Genomic DNA, 14,890 nt, shown 5'->3' with positions numbered 1-14,890 from the left:
ACAGTAAAAGAAACACAATTAGCGTCATTTTAAATATTCCTGCACTGACTGATTTCCAAACTCAAACGTTTTTGGTCACATTCTACAGCGTACCTACGACTTTTGCGGTGCATTTCCATTCGCCTAAGTCAATTTTCTGTCCAAATGTTTTAATTCATATGTTGTTATTTCGTTTAGTTTTACGTACCTAATAGTATGGTTGTGTCTTCATGGTGCAAAAGGCACCGCTGGGATTCGAACCCAGGATCTCCTGTTTACTAGACAGGCGCTTTAACCAACTAAGCCACGGCGCCGCCGTGTGATTGGTCGTTAGTTGACGTATATATACTTCACTCAGAGCACAGTATAGTTGCGTAATAAGAAAAGTTTATATTTGCTTATTAAATTAACATTTTTGAACACTAAAACGAGCGCTGCGATTTGGTGTAGATGGTTGCTCAGAGAGAACACTGTACAAATATGATGGTGATTAAATGAAAATTGATTTTTTTTGGTCAACTACATCCCTCTTAGACACAAGATCTGACCGGTCTGTGTCTGACCCATCCTTGTCACTTTTTTATTATATCTAAAAAAATCTACATTCATAACACATTTGCCAGGTACTCCAAAATAAATACACCAACACACATGTGCATGCTCTCAGGCACACTCTTTCTCTCTCTCTCTCTCTCTTTCACACTCTCTCTCTCTCTCTCTCTCTCTCTCATATCTCTCACTCCCCCCCCTCTCTCTCACACACACACACACACACAAAATTAGTATTCATCTGTAACTTTTTGTAAGACAAAGTCACTCTTAGTTCTTCAGATATGTTCTATCTCTTGCGACTGATGTTTTTTTTTTTTTTTTTACCAAAGCCAGAGAAAGAGAGAAATAATAGATGTATACAAAGATAACCTGACCATTTACAAGATGCATTATAAAATGCTATATGATTAACATATGAGCTCTAAAAGTTCACTAGTAGACAACACTCTATTTTCATCTAAACTGCTGGAGTCAGTGTCGCGAGCTGCTATTTGACTCCTCAACTATCTTCTTCTGTTCGCCTTATGCTCATGTTTTTTGTTCTTTTTCTTCTGAAAAAAAGAAGGAAAGTTGAATGAAATGTATTTCTAGTTTTGCAAAGACGTCTGGCGCTCAGACTGTGTTAATCTAGTCCAAAATCTACTTTTTTTGTGTTTCTTGGCTTTGTGTTTCTCTTTCTTGTTTTGTTTCTTCAGCTGTGGTGAGCATGCAGATGGGATAAAGCCTGAGACAGAGACACACAATGTAAAACTTCATGGTAATATAAAAGACAAAAGTCCTGGATGAAAAACAGTAACTTTAATATTACTGCACCTGTATATTCAAAATCAAAAGTATTGGATAGTAAAAAAGCTGTGTCTTGTGTGACATAGCTGAAATCATTCATTTTAGGATCACTAGTGACGTTCATGCTTTAGACATTTATTTACTCCAATGCAAGTTATTATTATTACTTAAACAGGCGTTCACACAGTGTGCCTGTGATGCATTGAGCAGGATGGTGACTGCAGTGGTTACAGTGACTGTCTGGGGCCAAATCCTCTTCATCCAGGCCTTGTGATTTAGCAGGAGCACTATGGGAGGAGGACAGAGCGTTTAGTGCTCTAGTTGTTTCTGCATATGACTTGCTCTGATTTATGAATTAATTGAGCCAGTTCACGGGTTTGAACGATTGTTTCAGGACTCAAACCCAATTGATCCGATCGGTTCTCTCTGATCAAAACACTGAGACGAACAATGCATAATAAGGCGATAGTAAGAGCATTTGGAGTGATAGTTTGACTGATATTGTAAATAAATAAAGACGTTTGACTCAAGGCGTGAAATTGCGGTTTATTAAAACATATTACTACATATTACTATCCTGCCTGGTAAAAAAAGAATTTCTGTAAAACTTCTTTTTTAATTACTTATTTTTGTAACAGCAATATGTGCATTAAATGTTGATTTTTCGGAACATTTTAAAATATGTATCACCAGATATATTCAAACATATACACCAAAATATTCAACCGAAATAGGTCTGCTCTGTGCCTGCTCAAATGCTGCATAAAAGCCAGACAAAGTTATGCCTGCTCAGACCAACCTTAACCACCTTAACGTACCAAAGTGTGCAATTGCAATTTCTGTGTAAATGCATGTATACCACCTTTGAGCAGCATTAAACAGTCTGTGTAAAAAAAACTTCTGTGGCACATTTGCAGGGTAACTTTGCCATAATACATTCACATTTATGCAAATGTGCATTTATGTACTGTATTTAATCCAGTGTCATTTACATTCATTTTATTGTTGCATGCATTACCTGGAAAAATAACTTTGGGCTATTTGATAATTAGACACATTGGCTGACAAGTTGACTGATTTTTCAGATTAATAATAATAAATGGCAACAAACAGCATATAAAAAAAAAAACTACTTTTATTATTGCCAACACAGCTCATTTAAAGATTTTCTTGTAGACTTTGACTCTGGAGTGAAAGTAAATAAAATCTCAGCCAACCGTGACACTCATTTAAGATGCATTTGCCTGTTTCCCTTTTATGTTAAACAACTAGTGCCACCTTTGGTTGCATAAAAGTACTTTTAAAAACAACAAAAAGCAGTGCATCATGTCATAGGCATAAACATCTCACAAATATTGCTTAGATGTGTAGAAATCAGCTTAAGGTTAACACGTATCTACACTTTGATATTTATTATTGTGTTCAGCAATTTACTTAAAAATACATACACCGTATGCATCTAAAATAGGAAAACAGCTTTACAAATGAGGATATCAAAATCCACAATCAATAAAACTCAAAATTTCCAACACAAATATAAGGATGTTATCTAAAAATAGCAGAAACAATGTTTTTCTTCAATAAGGTAATTTCCTTTTGAGCTTCCATTGCGTCTTCATAAATTTCAGAGGGAAGTCAGAGTCCTATTTGGGAGGTCAACCCTCGCACACTTTGGACAAACTCCTGGCATTGAGGCCATGTGTCATGTGCAATCTTGATGATTAATATGCTGATATGAAATACTCTCCACTTCTGTCTCTTCAAAGTGCTATTGGATATGAGGCCGTGGTTTCAGGATAAGTTTCCCCGTCTAGTACGTGAGAGGAAAAAATACAAATGTTTTCACAAGAAAGCTTACTTTGGATACTTAAAGCAGTGAAACTGAAAATCACAATGTGCAATCCAGAGGACACAAGTACTCACATCATCACAGGACATGTTATATTCTGCTAGCACTGTCCGGCAGCGTGCTGCAATACTGCTAGTGGTTAAGGAGAGATTTGGGAGTCACAGTTTTGTTTATATTGTTTATAGTCAACAGATTGGCAGACAGTACACATTTCCTCTATTAAGAAGGATACATAGATGGTGCAACAACTCGTTTGTGTATTCCAGCAAAGAAAAGGCCAATCAGAGTCACACAGCTGATAGTGAAAAATGGATGATTCCATAAAGATGAGAAGAAAGAAACCTGTGGAAAGAGAAGACACGACAGACAAACAACTGTAAGGGCAAATAAGCAGAAGGCGACATTTGACACTAATCTGACACCGCTTCATTTCACATACTTTCTGAGTGTCTGGATCGATCAGCCAGTTCCAAGCTCCTGTGGCTGTGCACACAGACACCACGATCAGAATCACTGCAAAAAGAAGACAGAAGTCATGAATTAAAATCAGGCAATGTAAGGCACAATATACTTGATTTCAGTCCTTGTTGATTAATATGTTATGGACACTTGGAAATCAGGTACAGATCTTAGCTCAGACCAGATACATAGTCCAGGTTTTAAACTGCTTGAAACAGATCTAATGAAGTTTAGAGCAGACAAGCTTGACTGACTTACTGCGCCAACGACCTGTAGCCGGCTGCAAACAAGACACATACTCTGTCAGTCTCCTCTCAAAAGCCTTCAGGTCTGAGGAGGAACAACACAACTATATCAGCACAGGACTGACAGTGAGAAACACATTTTTACAGTTTTAGTTTACAAAGAATTCAGCCACCACTTAAAGGACATGTTGATAGACAGATTTGTATCATTTCAATGTTGGTAGTACATATAAATGAACAATGTGTATTTTTTTTCCATTTGACCTGTACCCAGATCTCCCAGTTTATTTAGCAGCTAAAGTGATTCTCTGACAGCTGCAGGGCTTTTATTAAAACTACAGATCGTACTTCTGTAATTTTGTATTCTGGGGTTTCCTACATTTCTAACAAAAGAGACTGCCACAATCCCCTTTCTCCGTTATCTTTAGTCATGCAACACCTCTTTCAAAGACATTTCACCCTTCTACTCTATAGACAGCCAAGTTTTATTAAAATACAAAATTACAAAATACAGGTCAATTACCCCTTTAAGACACTTTGATTGCTATATTTATGTGAAAAATGTGTATTGAAGAAAAGCTAAATACATAGATGGGATAAATACACTGATTTCAGGCTCAGTTACATTTGAGTGAGAAATATTAGCTGTACCAGGCATATCAATGCACATGCAACTTTATGGCTTTTATATTTTATGGAAAATGTACACTTTTTATTTCACATGTAACTTATTATATGTCAGTGTCAGATATGATGGCATTATGATTGGCCAACACGATGTTTAAAAGCCAAAAGCCGGGTTTACAGAGACAGAAGAGCTGCACTACTTGTTGATACATCAATATATACATAGTCTTTCGAGATTTCGTTTCACATACTTACGTTCATGTTGTTGCTGCAGTGCATGTAAGTAAAATACACAACCCTTTTAACAGCTGAAGGCTCCCAAATATTAGCTTAGATGCTAGCAACCCAGTGTCAACACTCAACACTCTCTAACTTGCCATAACAAACACATGGATGCTCCGCTAATATTTGAATATGAAACTTGGAGATGAATACACTAAACTGATAATCGATCTATTGAGAAAAAAAAAGAAAAAATACCTTCGGCTTGTTCTAATGAATTCATTGCTCTTCCCCCAAGTGCTGTAGTCGCTCAGCTCAGGCCTGCAAACAGACGCGACTGCCGTCAGCGTGCAGCAGCCAATCGCGGAAGCTCTCTTCTCATTGGCTCCTACAGAGGAGTGCGTCATCTTAAAGAAATGTATTAGTTTAGCTGTTTGTCTGTTTATTTAGAGTTTAGATTTTTATCTGTTAGATGCTTTGTTGTTTTGCGGTTTACTATTCTTTCTGCTAAGTATATTCAGTAATCAGATTGAAACAAATTCCAAAGCTGTCAAGACATGTTTACTTGTTTACATTTCTTATTACAGTGACATTTACATTCCATGATCTTAAAAAAAAAGGAATTTAAATGACAGATTTGATTGTAATTAAAATGTAATGCAACTGAACTTAAAATTTCAAGTAGGGACATTTTTTCTATTTTTATTGTTTGTACCGCACTGTTATATCTATCTATATCTATATATAATTTTTTCTTCTTTCTAACCTCTGTCTCTTTGTTTATTACATTACGTTATCAACACTGTTTCGCAATTATGCCTATTCTCTCTGTCTGTATATCTCTAGGACATATACTGCTGTTATTTGTTCTTCTTCTCACTCTTCTGGTGGGATCGACTGCTTTCAGCAGTTGGCTGATTACTGGTTAGAGCAGGGATCAGGGGTAAATACGTACAAACATATACAGACATATTCATGTGACTCAGCATGATCCTACAGTCTTAATATCAAATCATACTGTTTTCTCTCTCTGTTTTTGTAGAACAATACAAATTCATCAAGCTGCGGTAATATCTCGGAGAATCCAGACCTGCCATTCTACCAAATGATTTATGGCATTATTATTGTTGCTATGATATTGCTGAGTATTGCCAAGGGCTACACTTTCACTAAAGTCACATTGCGTGTTTCTTCCAAAGTGCATGATACCATGTTCAAACGGGTAAGACATATTATTTGCAGATTAACCCCCGCCCCCTAATATAAGCTATAAGAGATTTCCACTATTTCTGCTGTAATTATGACTGAAAAAACTGCTTGTTTTCGAATTTTTAGATGATATATTATGGTAGATTTACAGTGATATAGTAGATTAATTAACCATGATTCAGTTTATGATTCAAGAAGGTTTCCTACAAAAACAATATATATTTTATTTATTTTAATTTAGATTACACTTATTATTTTTATATAATAATATATTATTATTGGTTGATCTAACCCATCCTCATGGGAAAGGAACTAATTTTTATAATGTGAGTGATCAAGTATAATATGAAAAGGTAGGTTTAGTAAATGAATGCAAGCATTGTGATACTATTTGTTCAGTAAAATGAGAACCGCAGCATTTTGATACCATTTGACTGTACTTTTCGTCAGATCCTTGGCAGCTCAATGAGTTTCTTTGACACAACTCCAGCTGGCCGCCTGGTGAACCGCTTCAGTAAAGACCAAGATGGGGTTGATGCAGTTTTGCCGTTCATCATGGAGAACTTTTTGCAGTTCTGTCTGATCGTCACTTTCACCATTCTCACAATCTGCGTAGTGTTCCCATACCTCCTGATCGCTGTGGCAGTTCTCACGGTCATCTTTGCTACAATCCTATAGTGAGGGATAAACATTACACCTTAAAATCATAAGATGTGTTGTTGTTTTTTTTTATCCAGAATTAGAATACAGACGCTACAAACACAGATCCACTGAACAGGTTTTAATGCCATGGAATGTGCAAACCATGTTGGTTTTCTCTGTGATCTAGTGTTTTCCAAAGGAGCATTTGTCAGAAGAAGAGGATGGAGAATGTGAGTCGTTCTCCCTGGATCTCTCTCATCACCTCTACCATACAGGGACTCAGCACCATCCATGCCTATGACAAAAGAAAGCAGTACATTGAACGGTAAAATTATACAATCAATAGATTTGGATCTATGAAAATATATTAAAGGTATAGTTCACCCAAAAATGAAAATTCTGTCAATAATTACTCACCCTCATGTCGTTTCAAACCCAGACCTTCGTTCATCTTCAGAACTCAAATTTAGAAATTATGGATGAAATCCAAGAGCTTTCTGAGCCTGCATAAACAGCAACGCAACTGACGTGTTCAAGGCCAGGAAAGTAGTAAGGACATCATTAAAATATCCTGTGTGACCGTAGTTCAACTGTAATGTTATGAAGCTACAAGAACACTTTTTGTGTGCAAAGAAAACAAATAACAACTTTATAAGATCGAAGGTCTTATGGGTTTTGAATGACATGATGGTGAGTTATTAATGACAGAATTTTAATTTTTGGGTGAACTATACCTTTAAGGTATTAATTTAAATTAGAAAATATTTTAGGAAGACATACAGCACCGGGAAACATGTTGTGGTACTTGCCAAAATGAATATGAAACATCATTAACCCTCATGAATCATATCCCAGAATGACTCAGTAATTATTCAGCATACCTGAGCAATAGCAGGCAAGCATGAGTGTTAACATTTAGACCAACAACATGATTATCAGTTTGATTTTGCCAACAAACAATTAGTTAATAATGAAACTGAAATTGCGACTTGCCTGTTTCTGCTCCCAAATAAAAACAAAACCGATTTAGTGGTTTTTTGTTTTTTTCAATGACCCAAAGACAGCTGTTTGTTGCCATCTACTGGTGTAATGATGTAACCTGCAGAGAGAGACACTAAAAAGACCCAGTGCTGTTGGACCATATCTTACACAATACAGGTAACTCTCACAGCTAAACCAAAACAGTAGTCTAAACAAATGAAAGTCTTTATGATTTCAAATTTAAGTGGATGTTTGAGCACAATTTATTTTATTTTTTTTGCATTTCTGTCATTGAGTTGACTGGGATCCTTTAGTTTGTGGTGAGAGGTGGAGTCAAAGTCTACCAGTGTTGAGAGACTGCTTGAGTATATTAGGGTAAGAGACATAAACATTAAGTTTATTTAAGTATATCATGAGTTTATATTTAGTTTAGAATATAGTTTTGATTTGTTACCACTGCTTGCTTGTGTTCTGTAGAGTTGTGTATCAGAGGGTCCACGAAGTGTCAAGGGCGCGCATATTACCACCGGCTGGCCACAGGAGGGCGCCATTACCTTTAAAAACTACAGTATGCGATACAGAGACAACACGCCCATAGACCTCAATAATCTCCACATAAACATTAAGCCAGGGGAAAAGGTCGCATTGTGGGACCCAATGGCTCTGGTGAGAGAGAGGATATTATGTTTTATTCAAAGCTTAATTTATGTTTTCATTTTAAGATTAATTTTCTTATTGTCATACGTTAATACTGACATAGTGTATACTGAATTAAATTCAGAAATGGCAAGTTGTGATATGTACTTAAATATGCACATGTTGTTACCTTCATAAGATGCAAAAAGCAGCTTGAGCATATCAGTAAAGGCATTTGTCTTAAGAACGAGGATGTTCTGCCAGATTTGTTCCTCTTGATTTCATTCGTTGACCCTCTCTTTCTGATTCAGGGAAGTCCCCTCTGGGTGTGGCATTGCTCCGTTTGGCCAAGCCGGCCGAGGTGATGTGGACATCTGCAAACTGGGGTTGAGAGATCTTCGCAACTCTCTGTCATACCACAGGATCCTGTACTCTTCATCAGCACTGTCAGGTGACCTCTCGACTTTTTATTTTATTCACAATAGGTACTCATTTCACCAGTGCATCACCTCAATGAATTGTGTTTTTGTCTGAAAATGACTTGAAACTGAAACGGGCAACAGCCATTGTGAGCTTATTAATTTGCAATTACAAAAAGTTGCAATTTTGAAAAGTAAATTAGCAATTATCTTTACAATTACAACCTTAATCTAAAATTTTCTAACAATTTTTGTATATTGTAATCTTGTCAATTTTGTGGTCAATATAGAAATAGTCACTATAGTTGGCATGAACCAGAAATTGTGACTGAGGTATATCAAAGTAAAATGGCTTCTCAGATGAAAAAAGATAGCGCTTGATTTTGTCCATCTGGAATTTATTTGGATTGTTGTTGTTTGCTAATTTCTCTGACCTTTTCATGTGAGTGACATGGTTGCTGGACGAGAGCGATTGAAACTTATCTGGATATTGGACAACTTTTTTGCCCAGCCCTCGCTCCAGTATACACCTCATCAGAGAAGAGCAGTGTTACTCTCAGAAAAAAAGGTACAAAAGCTGTCAATGGGGCAGTACCCTTTCAAAATAACAAATATGTTACAAAGTTGTTCCTTTTGGAAGGGTACCACCTCAGTGATAGCTTTTTAACCTTTTAGAGTGTACTAATGTTTTTATCAAACTGTTGAAATTGTTTTTAGTTTTTCAATTTAAATGTCTAGGTTTTTAAAAGTATGTCTATATCATTGTTTTTATTTCAGTTTAATTGTAGTTATTTGAATGAAAATGAGAAATGTAGCCTGGGCAACTATCTGAATGAGAAAAAAAAAACCTATATACTGGTATATCTTTTCAAGCTACAAATTTTATTTTAATGGTTTTAAAAAAAGTAATGAATTGCACAGATGAATAATTTTAATAAACACTGCATCATTCCATAAAAAATAAGAATTATTGATCCAAATTTCACGGAGACTAATGTGTTTGTTTGTGTGGTTACTTCATAAAGGTACTGTATAATCTGGAGCCCTTTAACAGCTACAAAGATGAGGAGCTCTGGCTGGCTTTAGAAAAGACCTACAAGCAATACATGTTTTACACAGTAGAAAACAGCTTGGATGCTCACTTCTTAAACAGTAGCTATAAGCTTCAGAAGTTTCAAACTTGATGATCAATACATTACATCAATACCATTTGATCAATTGGCACTTCTACTCCACTCACTCATTATAATAAAGTCTGCTTTTCTGGTGACCAGAAATGATTTCATTGTGATTTCAACAATCATAGTTTCTTTTAAGGGCAGCTCAAACATCATCAAGTTAATCTAGCTTTTTATGTGAGGATATAATTTATTGAGAGAGCAAAGGAAAGTCACAATATAAGAGTGGGCATGTTAGTGTGAGCTGCACTATAGTGATGAAACATAGACGTAACATCTGCTTAAATTCCTCTCAGTGCCTTTCACACTTTCACATGGTAACATGAAAAAGAATAGAGAAACAGCAACAGAATATAATAGTCATAGAATAGAAAAGACACACTCAGGCATTCAGGTGTTAAATCATCCACACCCTTCTTTCTCTTTCTCTTTCTTGCAGATTGCTAAGATGCCGGAGAAGTTGCACTCTCCAGTAGTGGAGAATGGAGAGTATTTCTCTGTCGGAGAGCGGCAGCTCATGTGTATGGCCAGAGCACTGCTTCGCAATTCAATAGTAAGAACACAAACACACACAGAATACCCTCGAAAATATTCCTAGCTCTTACACTAAAAAAAATACCTCTTTGAACAAACATAAAAAAAACAATGGAAAGGATTTCCACACGATTAAAGGGTTAGTTCACCCAAATATTAAAGGGGGGGTGAAATGCTATTTCATGCATACTGAGTTTTTTTACACTGTTAAAGAGTTGGATTCCCATGCTAAACATGGACAAAGTTTCAAAAATTAAGTTGTAGGTTTGAAGGAGTATTTCTGTTCCAAAAATACTCCTTCCGGTTTGTCACAAGTTTCTGAAAGTTTTTTTCGAGTATGGCTCTGTGTGACGTTAGATGGAGCGGAATTTCCTTATATGGGTCCTAGGGCACTTCTGCCGGAAGAGCGTGCGCTCCCGTATAGCAGAGCACTGAGAGGCTGAGCACAGACAATCACTGATCAGAGCGAGAGCGTCGCAAAATGTCACAAAAGGAGTGTGTTTTTGGTTGCCAGGGCAAGACAACCCTGCACAGATTACCAAAGAAAAAACAGCATCAAGGGACCAGTGGATGGAGTTTATTTTTACAGAGCATCAACGGAGTTGTGCAAGTGTTTTTGTTTGTTACCTGCATTTCGAAGATGCTTGTTCACAAGGCCCAGTTGGACGACGGATTTGCGTATCGTTTATTTCTTAAGGATGATGCAATCCCAACGAAAAAGGGTCACGATTGTGTGTTGGAACCACAGGCGGTAAGTAAAACTGCTTAAAATATCCTCCTTGTTAGTGCGTCCCCTCCCATGCCGGAGACCCGGGTTCGAGCCCCGCTCGGAGCGAGTCCTTGCTGCTGCTGCTCTCGTTCAGTTTCAGCCTTCACAGCTGTCACAGCTTCCAAACGCTCTCAACACAAAAGCCTACTCGTGCTTGTGATTCTTTAGCTCCGCCCACACGTCACTCCTCCAGTCGGTCGTGTTTTTCCGGGAAAAATCGGTACAGACTATCTTTCTCTTATGAATATAATAAAACTAAAGACTTTTTGGAGTTATGAAGGATGCAATACTACTCTATAGGTACTCAAGATTAACAAGATATTGAGTGAAAATGAGCATTTCACCCCCCCTTTAAAATGATGTCATTAATAACCTCATGTTATTCCAAACCCATGAGACCTCCGTTTATCTTCAGAACACAGTTTAAGATATTTTAGATTTAGTCCGAGAGCTCTCAGTCCCTCCATTGAAGCTGTGTGTACGGTATACTGTCCATGTCCAGAAAGGTAAGAAAAACATCATCAAATTAGTCCATGCGACATCAGAGGGTCAGTTAGAATTTTTTGAAGCATCGAAAATACATTTTGGTCCAAAAATAGCAAAAACTACTACTTTATTCATCATTGTCTTCTCTTTCGTGTCATGTTGTGAGCGAGTTCACTGCAGTTTAGTGATATCCGGTTCGCGAACGAATCACTCATTGTAACCGGATCTTTTTGAACCAATTCATCAAATTGAACTGAATTGTTTTAACCGGTTCACGTCTCCAATACGCATTAATCCACAAATGACTGAAGCTGTTTTTTTAATGGGGCTGACACTCCCTCTGAGTTAAACCAAACGAATATCCCGGAGTAATTCATGTACTCAAACAGTACACCGACTGAATTGCTGTGAAGAGAGAACTGAAGATGAACACCAAGCCGAGCCAGATAACGAACAAACGATTGACTCATTCTCTTTAAAAAAATTCTAACTGACCCTCTGATGTCACATGGACTACTTTGATGATGTTTTTCTTACCTTTCTGGACATGGACAGTATACCGTGCACACAGCTTCAATGGAGGGACTGAGAGCTCCCGGACTAAATCTAAAATATCTTAAACTGTGTTCTGAAGATGAACGAAGGTCTCAATGGTTTGGAACGACATGAGGGCGAGTGATTAATGACATAATTTTAATTTTTGGGTGAACTAACCCTTTAAGTTGCTTTATTTCAGCATTATGCAGTTCTGTTATTCAAATTTAATGTACTTACGTTGGGTCAATTTAATTTATTAAGGTTGATTCAACTTATTTACTATGATTGGGCACAGCTTAATTTAATAGTGTCAGCCCAACTAATTTGCAATGTTTTGGACAATGTTTTTAATAATTTAGTTCATTTTACAAAAGAAATTTAAGTAAACTTAACAAACTTTAGTAGAGTCCACAAACAACAATTGAGTTAATTGTAGATGAAAAATTCAATTAATGATGACAAAAAAACTTAAATAATACCATTTTAGAAATGGCACCCCCTTTATTTATGATTTAATAAGTCCGTATCATTGAATCAATAAATCAGAGTGCAGCTGCTCGACTTAACTCAACATATATATATATATATATATATATATATATATATATATATATATATATATACCTTCTTTTAATTTCAATTTATCAAATACATTAGACACATATTTAAAATGCAATGTTAGATTTCAAATTGTTTGCTTATTTGTTTGCTTGCTTTGTTCTGTTCTATTCTATTCTATTCTATTCTATTCTGTAATATATCAGAACAAGTTAATTGCCCTAAACTTGGCTATTTATTAATCATGTACCTATCTAATGGTGCTAAACTTCTGCAAGAGGGTGACAGAACAACAATTACCCATAATACACTGCAAAATCCTCAGAGATGCAAGTCTGTATTGGTTTTATTAATCTGTTACTTTTATGCAACAATGTTATGTTGGCTGAACAAATAGTTTTTAAATAAAGCTGACAATACACACTTTTTTGTTGAATGAACTAGATTAAATTAAGTTCACATTGTTAATTTTTCGCCCTCAGAATCAACACGGTTTTGGAGAGTGACTGCATACAAAGTAATCCACTGCTTCTAATATAAAAATTGACATTGCAATCAACACATATGATATAAATATATAATAGCATATTTGAAGTACTCAGTATCAGACTAATTTCATGTTTTCTTCCAGGTGCTTGAGTTTGATCGTCCACAGGACCTGGTACAGAGGCCGAACTCTTTATTTGCATCACTTCTAGCAGCAGCTAATCAAGTGAACTCATGAAGCACTCAGAAACATTTACATACTCCTGTAGCCCTGCACCCTGCTGCACAATTAAACAGCAGAGTCTGCGCCAGAGGATACAATATGGGTGGCATTTGATACACAGAACTTTCAAACATTTAAAAGTAAATACACATTGCACTTCTTCATTTGAATTTCACATTCTTATTGTAATTTTCCTTGTACAACTTCAGATGGTTCTGCACATTTATGCCGTGTGCTTTTTATGTCAACTGTGTTATTTATATTTTGTATCATACCATAAATGAGACTGGATTTACAAAGCTCTTTACTTGTAGCTGCAGCACTTACAGACTATGCTTAAAATTTTCACTGATTTTTCATAGGTTCATCAAATGTATATATAGTATTTATGATTTTTGTATGAAATGGATATTATATCAAAGGACAACACATGCACAAATAAAGCCTTATTTCTCTCTTGTAAGCTTTTCTTTTATTTCAGCACAAGACTATATACATTTAAAGTATGCTCGCAGAAAGTTCTGGTTGAGTCAGTGTGTGTTTTTCTCACCTTGGACACTGGGTGTCTCTCTCCTCCTCCAGTAACAGAGCTTATTGGGCCATGGTTGCATCAGTGGAGACACTAACTGATGAAATGTGTTGAAATTTCAGCATCAGCGTGCATCTCAGACTGATGAGGGATTGAGGGAATTATTTTAACTCAGTGTAGAGACAGCGTGAAACACATTAATCAGATATCAGTGACTCTTTATTGCTTGTGTGCAATATTCTTCAGCACAACTTCTGCAGTGACACTCATGCGTCCATATGATGCGTCACTTAAAACACTTTCTTTAAGAGACATTTTTGTATTTTAAGTGATATTGTTTTTGTATTTTGAGCGATTTTAAGCTGTGCACCTTTAACACTTATTCAGGTCAATGACTTTAACACACACACACAACGTCTTGTTTGAGTACACCAAGTAATCATTGCCACTTATTGTTTTTGATTGTAATGTCATCCTGTTCTGTCAGTCTGTCATTAGGTGAGATGATGAACCAACCCCCTTGACTTCCTGTCAAAGCCTTTTCCCGTCATTTGCACACTGTTTAACTACAGCATTAGTCATGATTTACACTTTAGCCGGAGATTTACTCACCAATGAACAAACTGTACTCTAAGAACACAGGAGCATGCACACCAACACAAAGTGTCATTGACTGCCATTATCATATGAGTCATCTAATCAAATATCCCTTGGCGTGAAGCCACTTGCTTTAAGCTAGAATCCAACCACACATTGAATCTTCAACCTTTAAACATTCAATTGCTTTAGTGATTGATTACAACTTCATGGAATAAAAATTCAAGGTAATGTATAATGGTGTACAGAACTTCTTAAGTTGTTTTGAAACCACTAGGGCGCAGTGTTGTCTGAGCAAGTGGAAAACTTAAGAGCAGAAATTGAAAGCACAATTATCTTGGCAGGGAAACACACACAGTGGCCAAAAAAAAAGTTATTTGGATACTT

The 14,890-nt window shown here is 36.4% G+C and overlaps 1 protein-coding gene, 1 long non-coding RNA gene and 1 other non-coding gene across 3 annotated transcripts; 1 reads left to right on the top strand and 2 right to left on the bottom strand.

Moving 5' to 3' along the window:
- Nucleotides 1-219: 219 nt before the first annotated feature.
- trnat-agu (transfer RNA threonine (anticodon AGU)) lies at nt 220-293 on the bottom strand. Its single transcript has one exon. It is a non-coding gene; the product is annotated as a tRNA-Thr (tRNA).
- A 2,143-nt stretch (nt 294-2,436) lies between these two features.
- On the bottom strand, nt 2,437-5,117 carry LOC113051427 (nuclear envelope phosphatase-regulatory subunit 1). The gene is made up of 6 exons (XM_026215176.1): nt 4,978-5,117; nt 3,884-3,955; nt 3,606-3,679; nt 3,399-3,508; nt 3,241-3,295; nt 2,437-3,127 (listed from the first exon to the last, which is right to left on the bottom strand). Exons 1-6 carry the CDS (start codon nt 5,000-5,002, stop codon nt 3,086-3,088), a joined length of 378 nt encoding a protein of 125 aa, XP_026070961.1. The 5' UTR covers nt 5,003-5,117; the 3' UTR covers nt 2,437-3,085.
- A 2,927-nt stretch (nt 5,118-8,044) lies between these two features.
- LOC113052476 (uncharacterized) lies at nt 8,045-13,811 on the top strand. Its single transcript, XR_003277035.1, has 5 exons — nt 8,045-8,217; nt 8,499-9,174; nt 10,224-10,337; nt 13,151-13,185; nt 13,300-13,811. It is a non-coding gene; the product is annotated as an uncharacterized LOC113052476 (long non-coding RNA).
- The last annotated feature ends 1,079 nt before the right edge of the window (nt 13,812-14,890 follow it).

The sequence above is a fragment of the Carassius auratus genome, chromosome 32, assembly GCF_003368295.1.
Source record: "Carassius auratus strain Wakin chromosome 32, ASM336829v1, whole genome shotgun sequence".
NCBI lineage: Eukaryota > Metazoa > Chordata > Actinopteri > Cypriniformes > Cyprinidae > Carassius > Carassius auratus.
The sequence above is the reverse complement of the archived record's forward strand: the minus strand, read 5'-3'. Positions and strand labels throughout refer to the sequence as shown.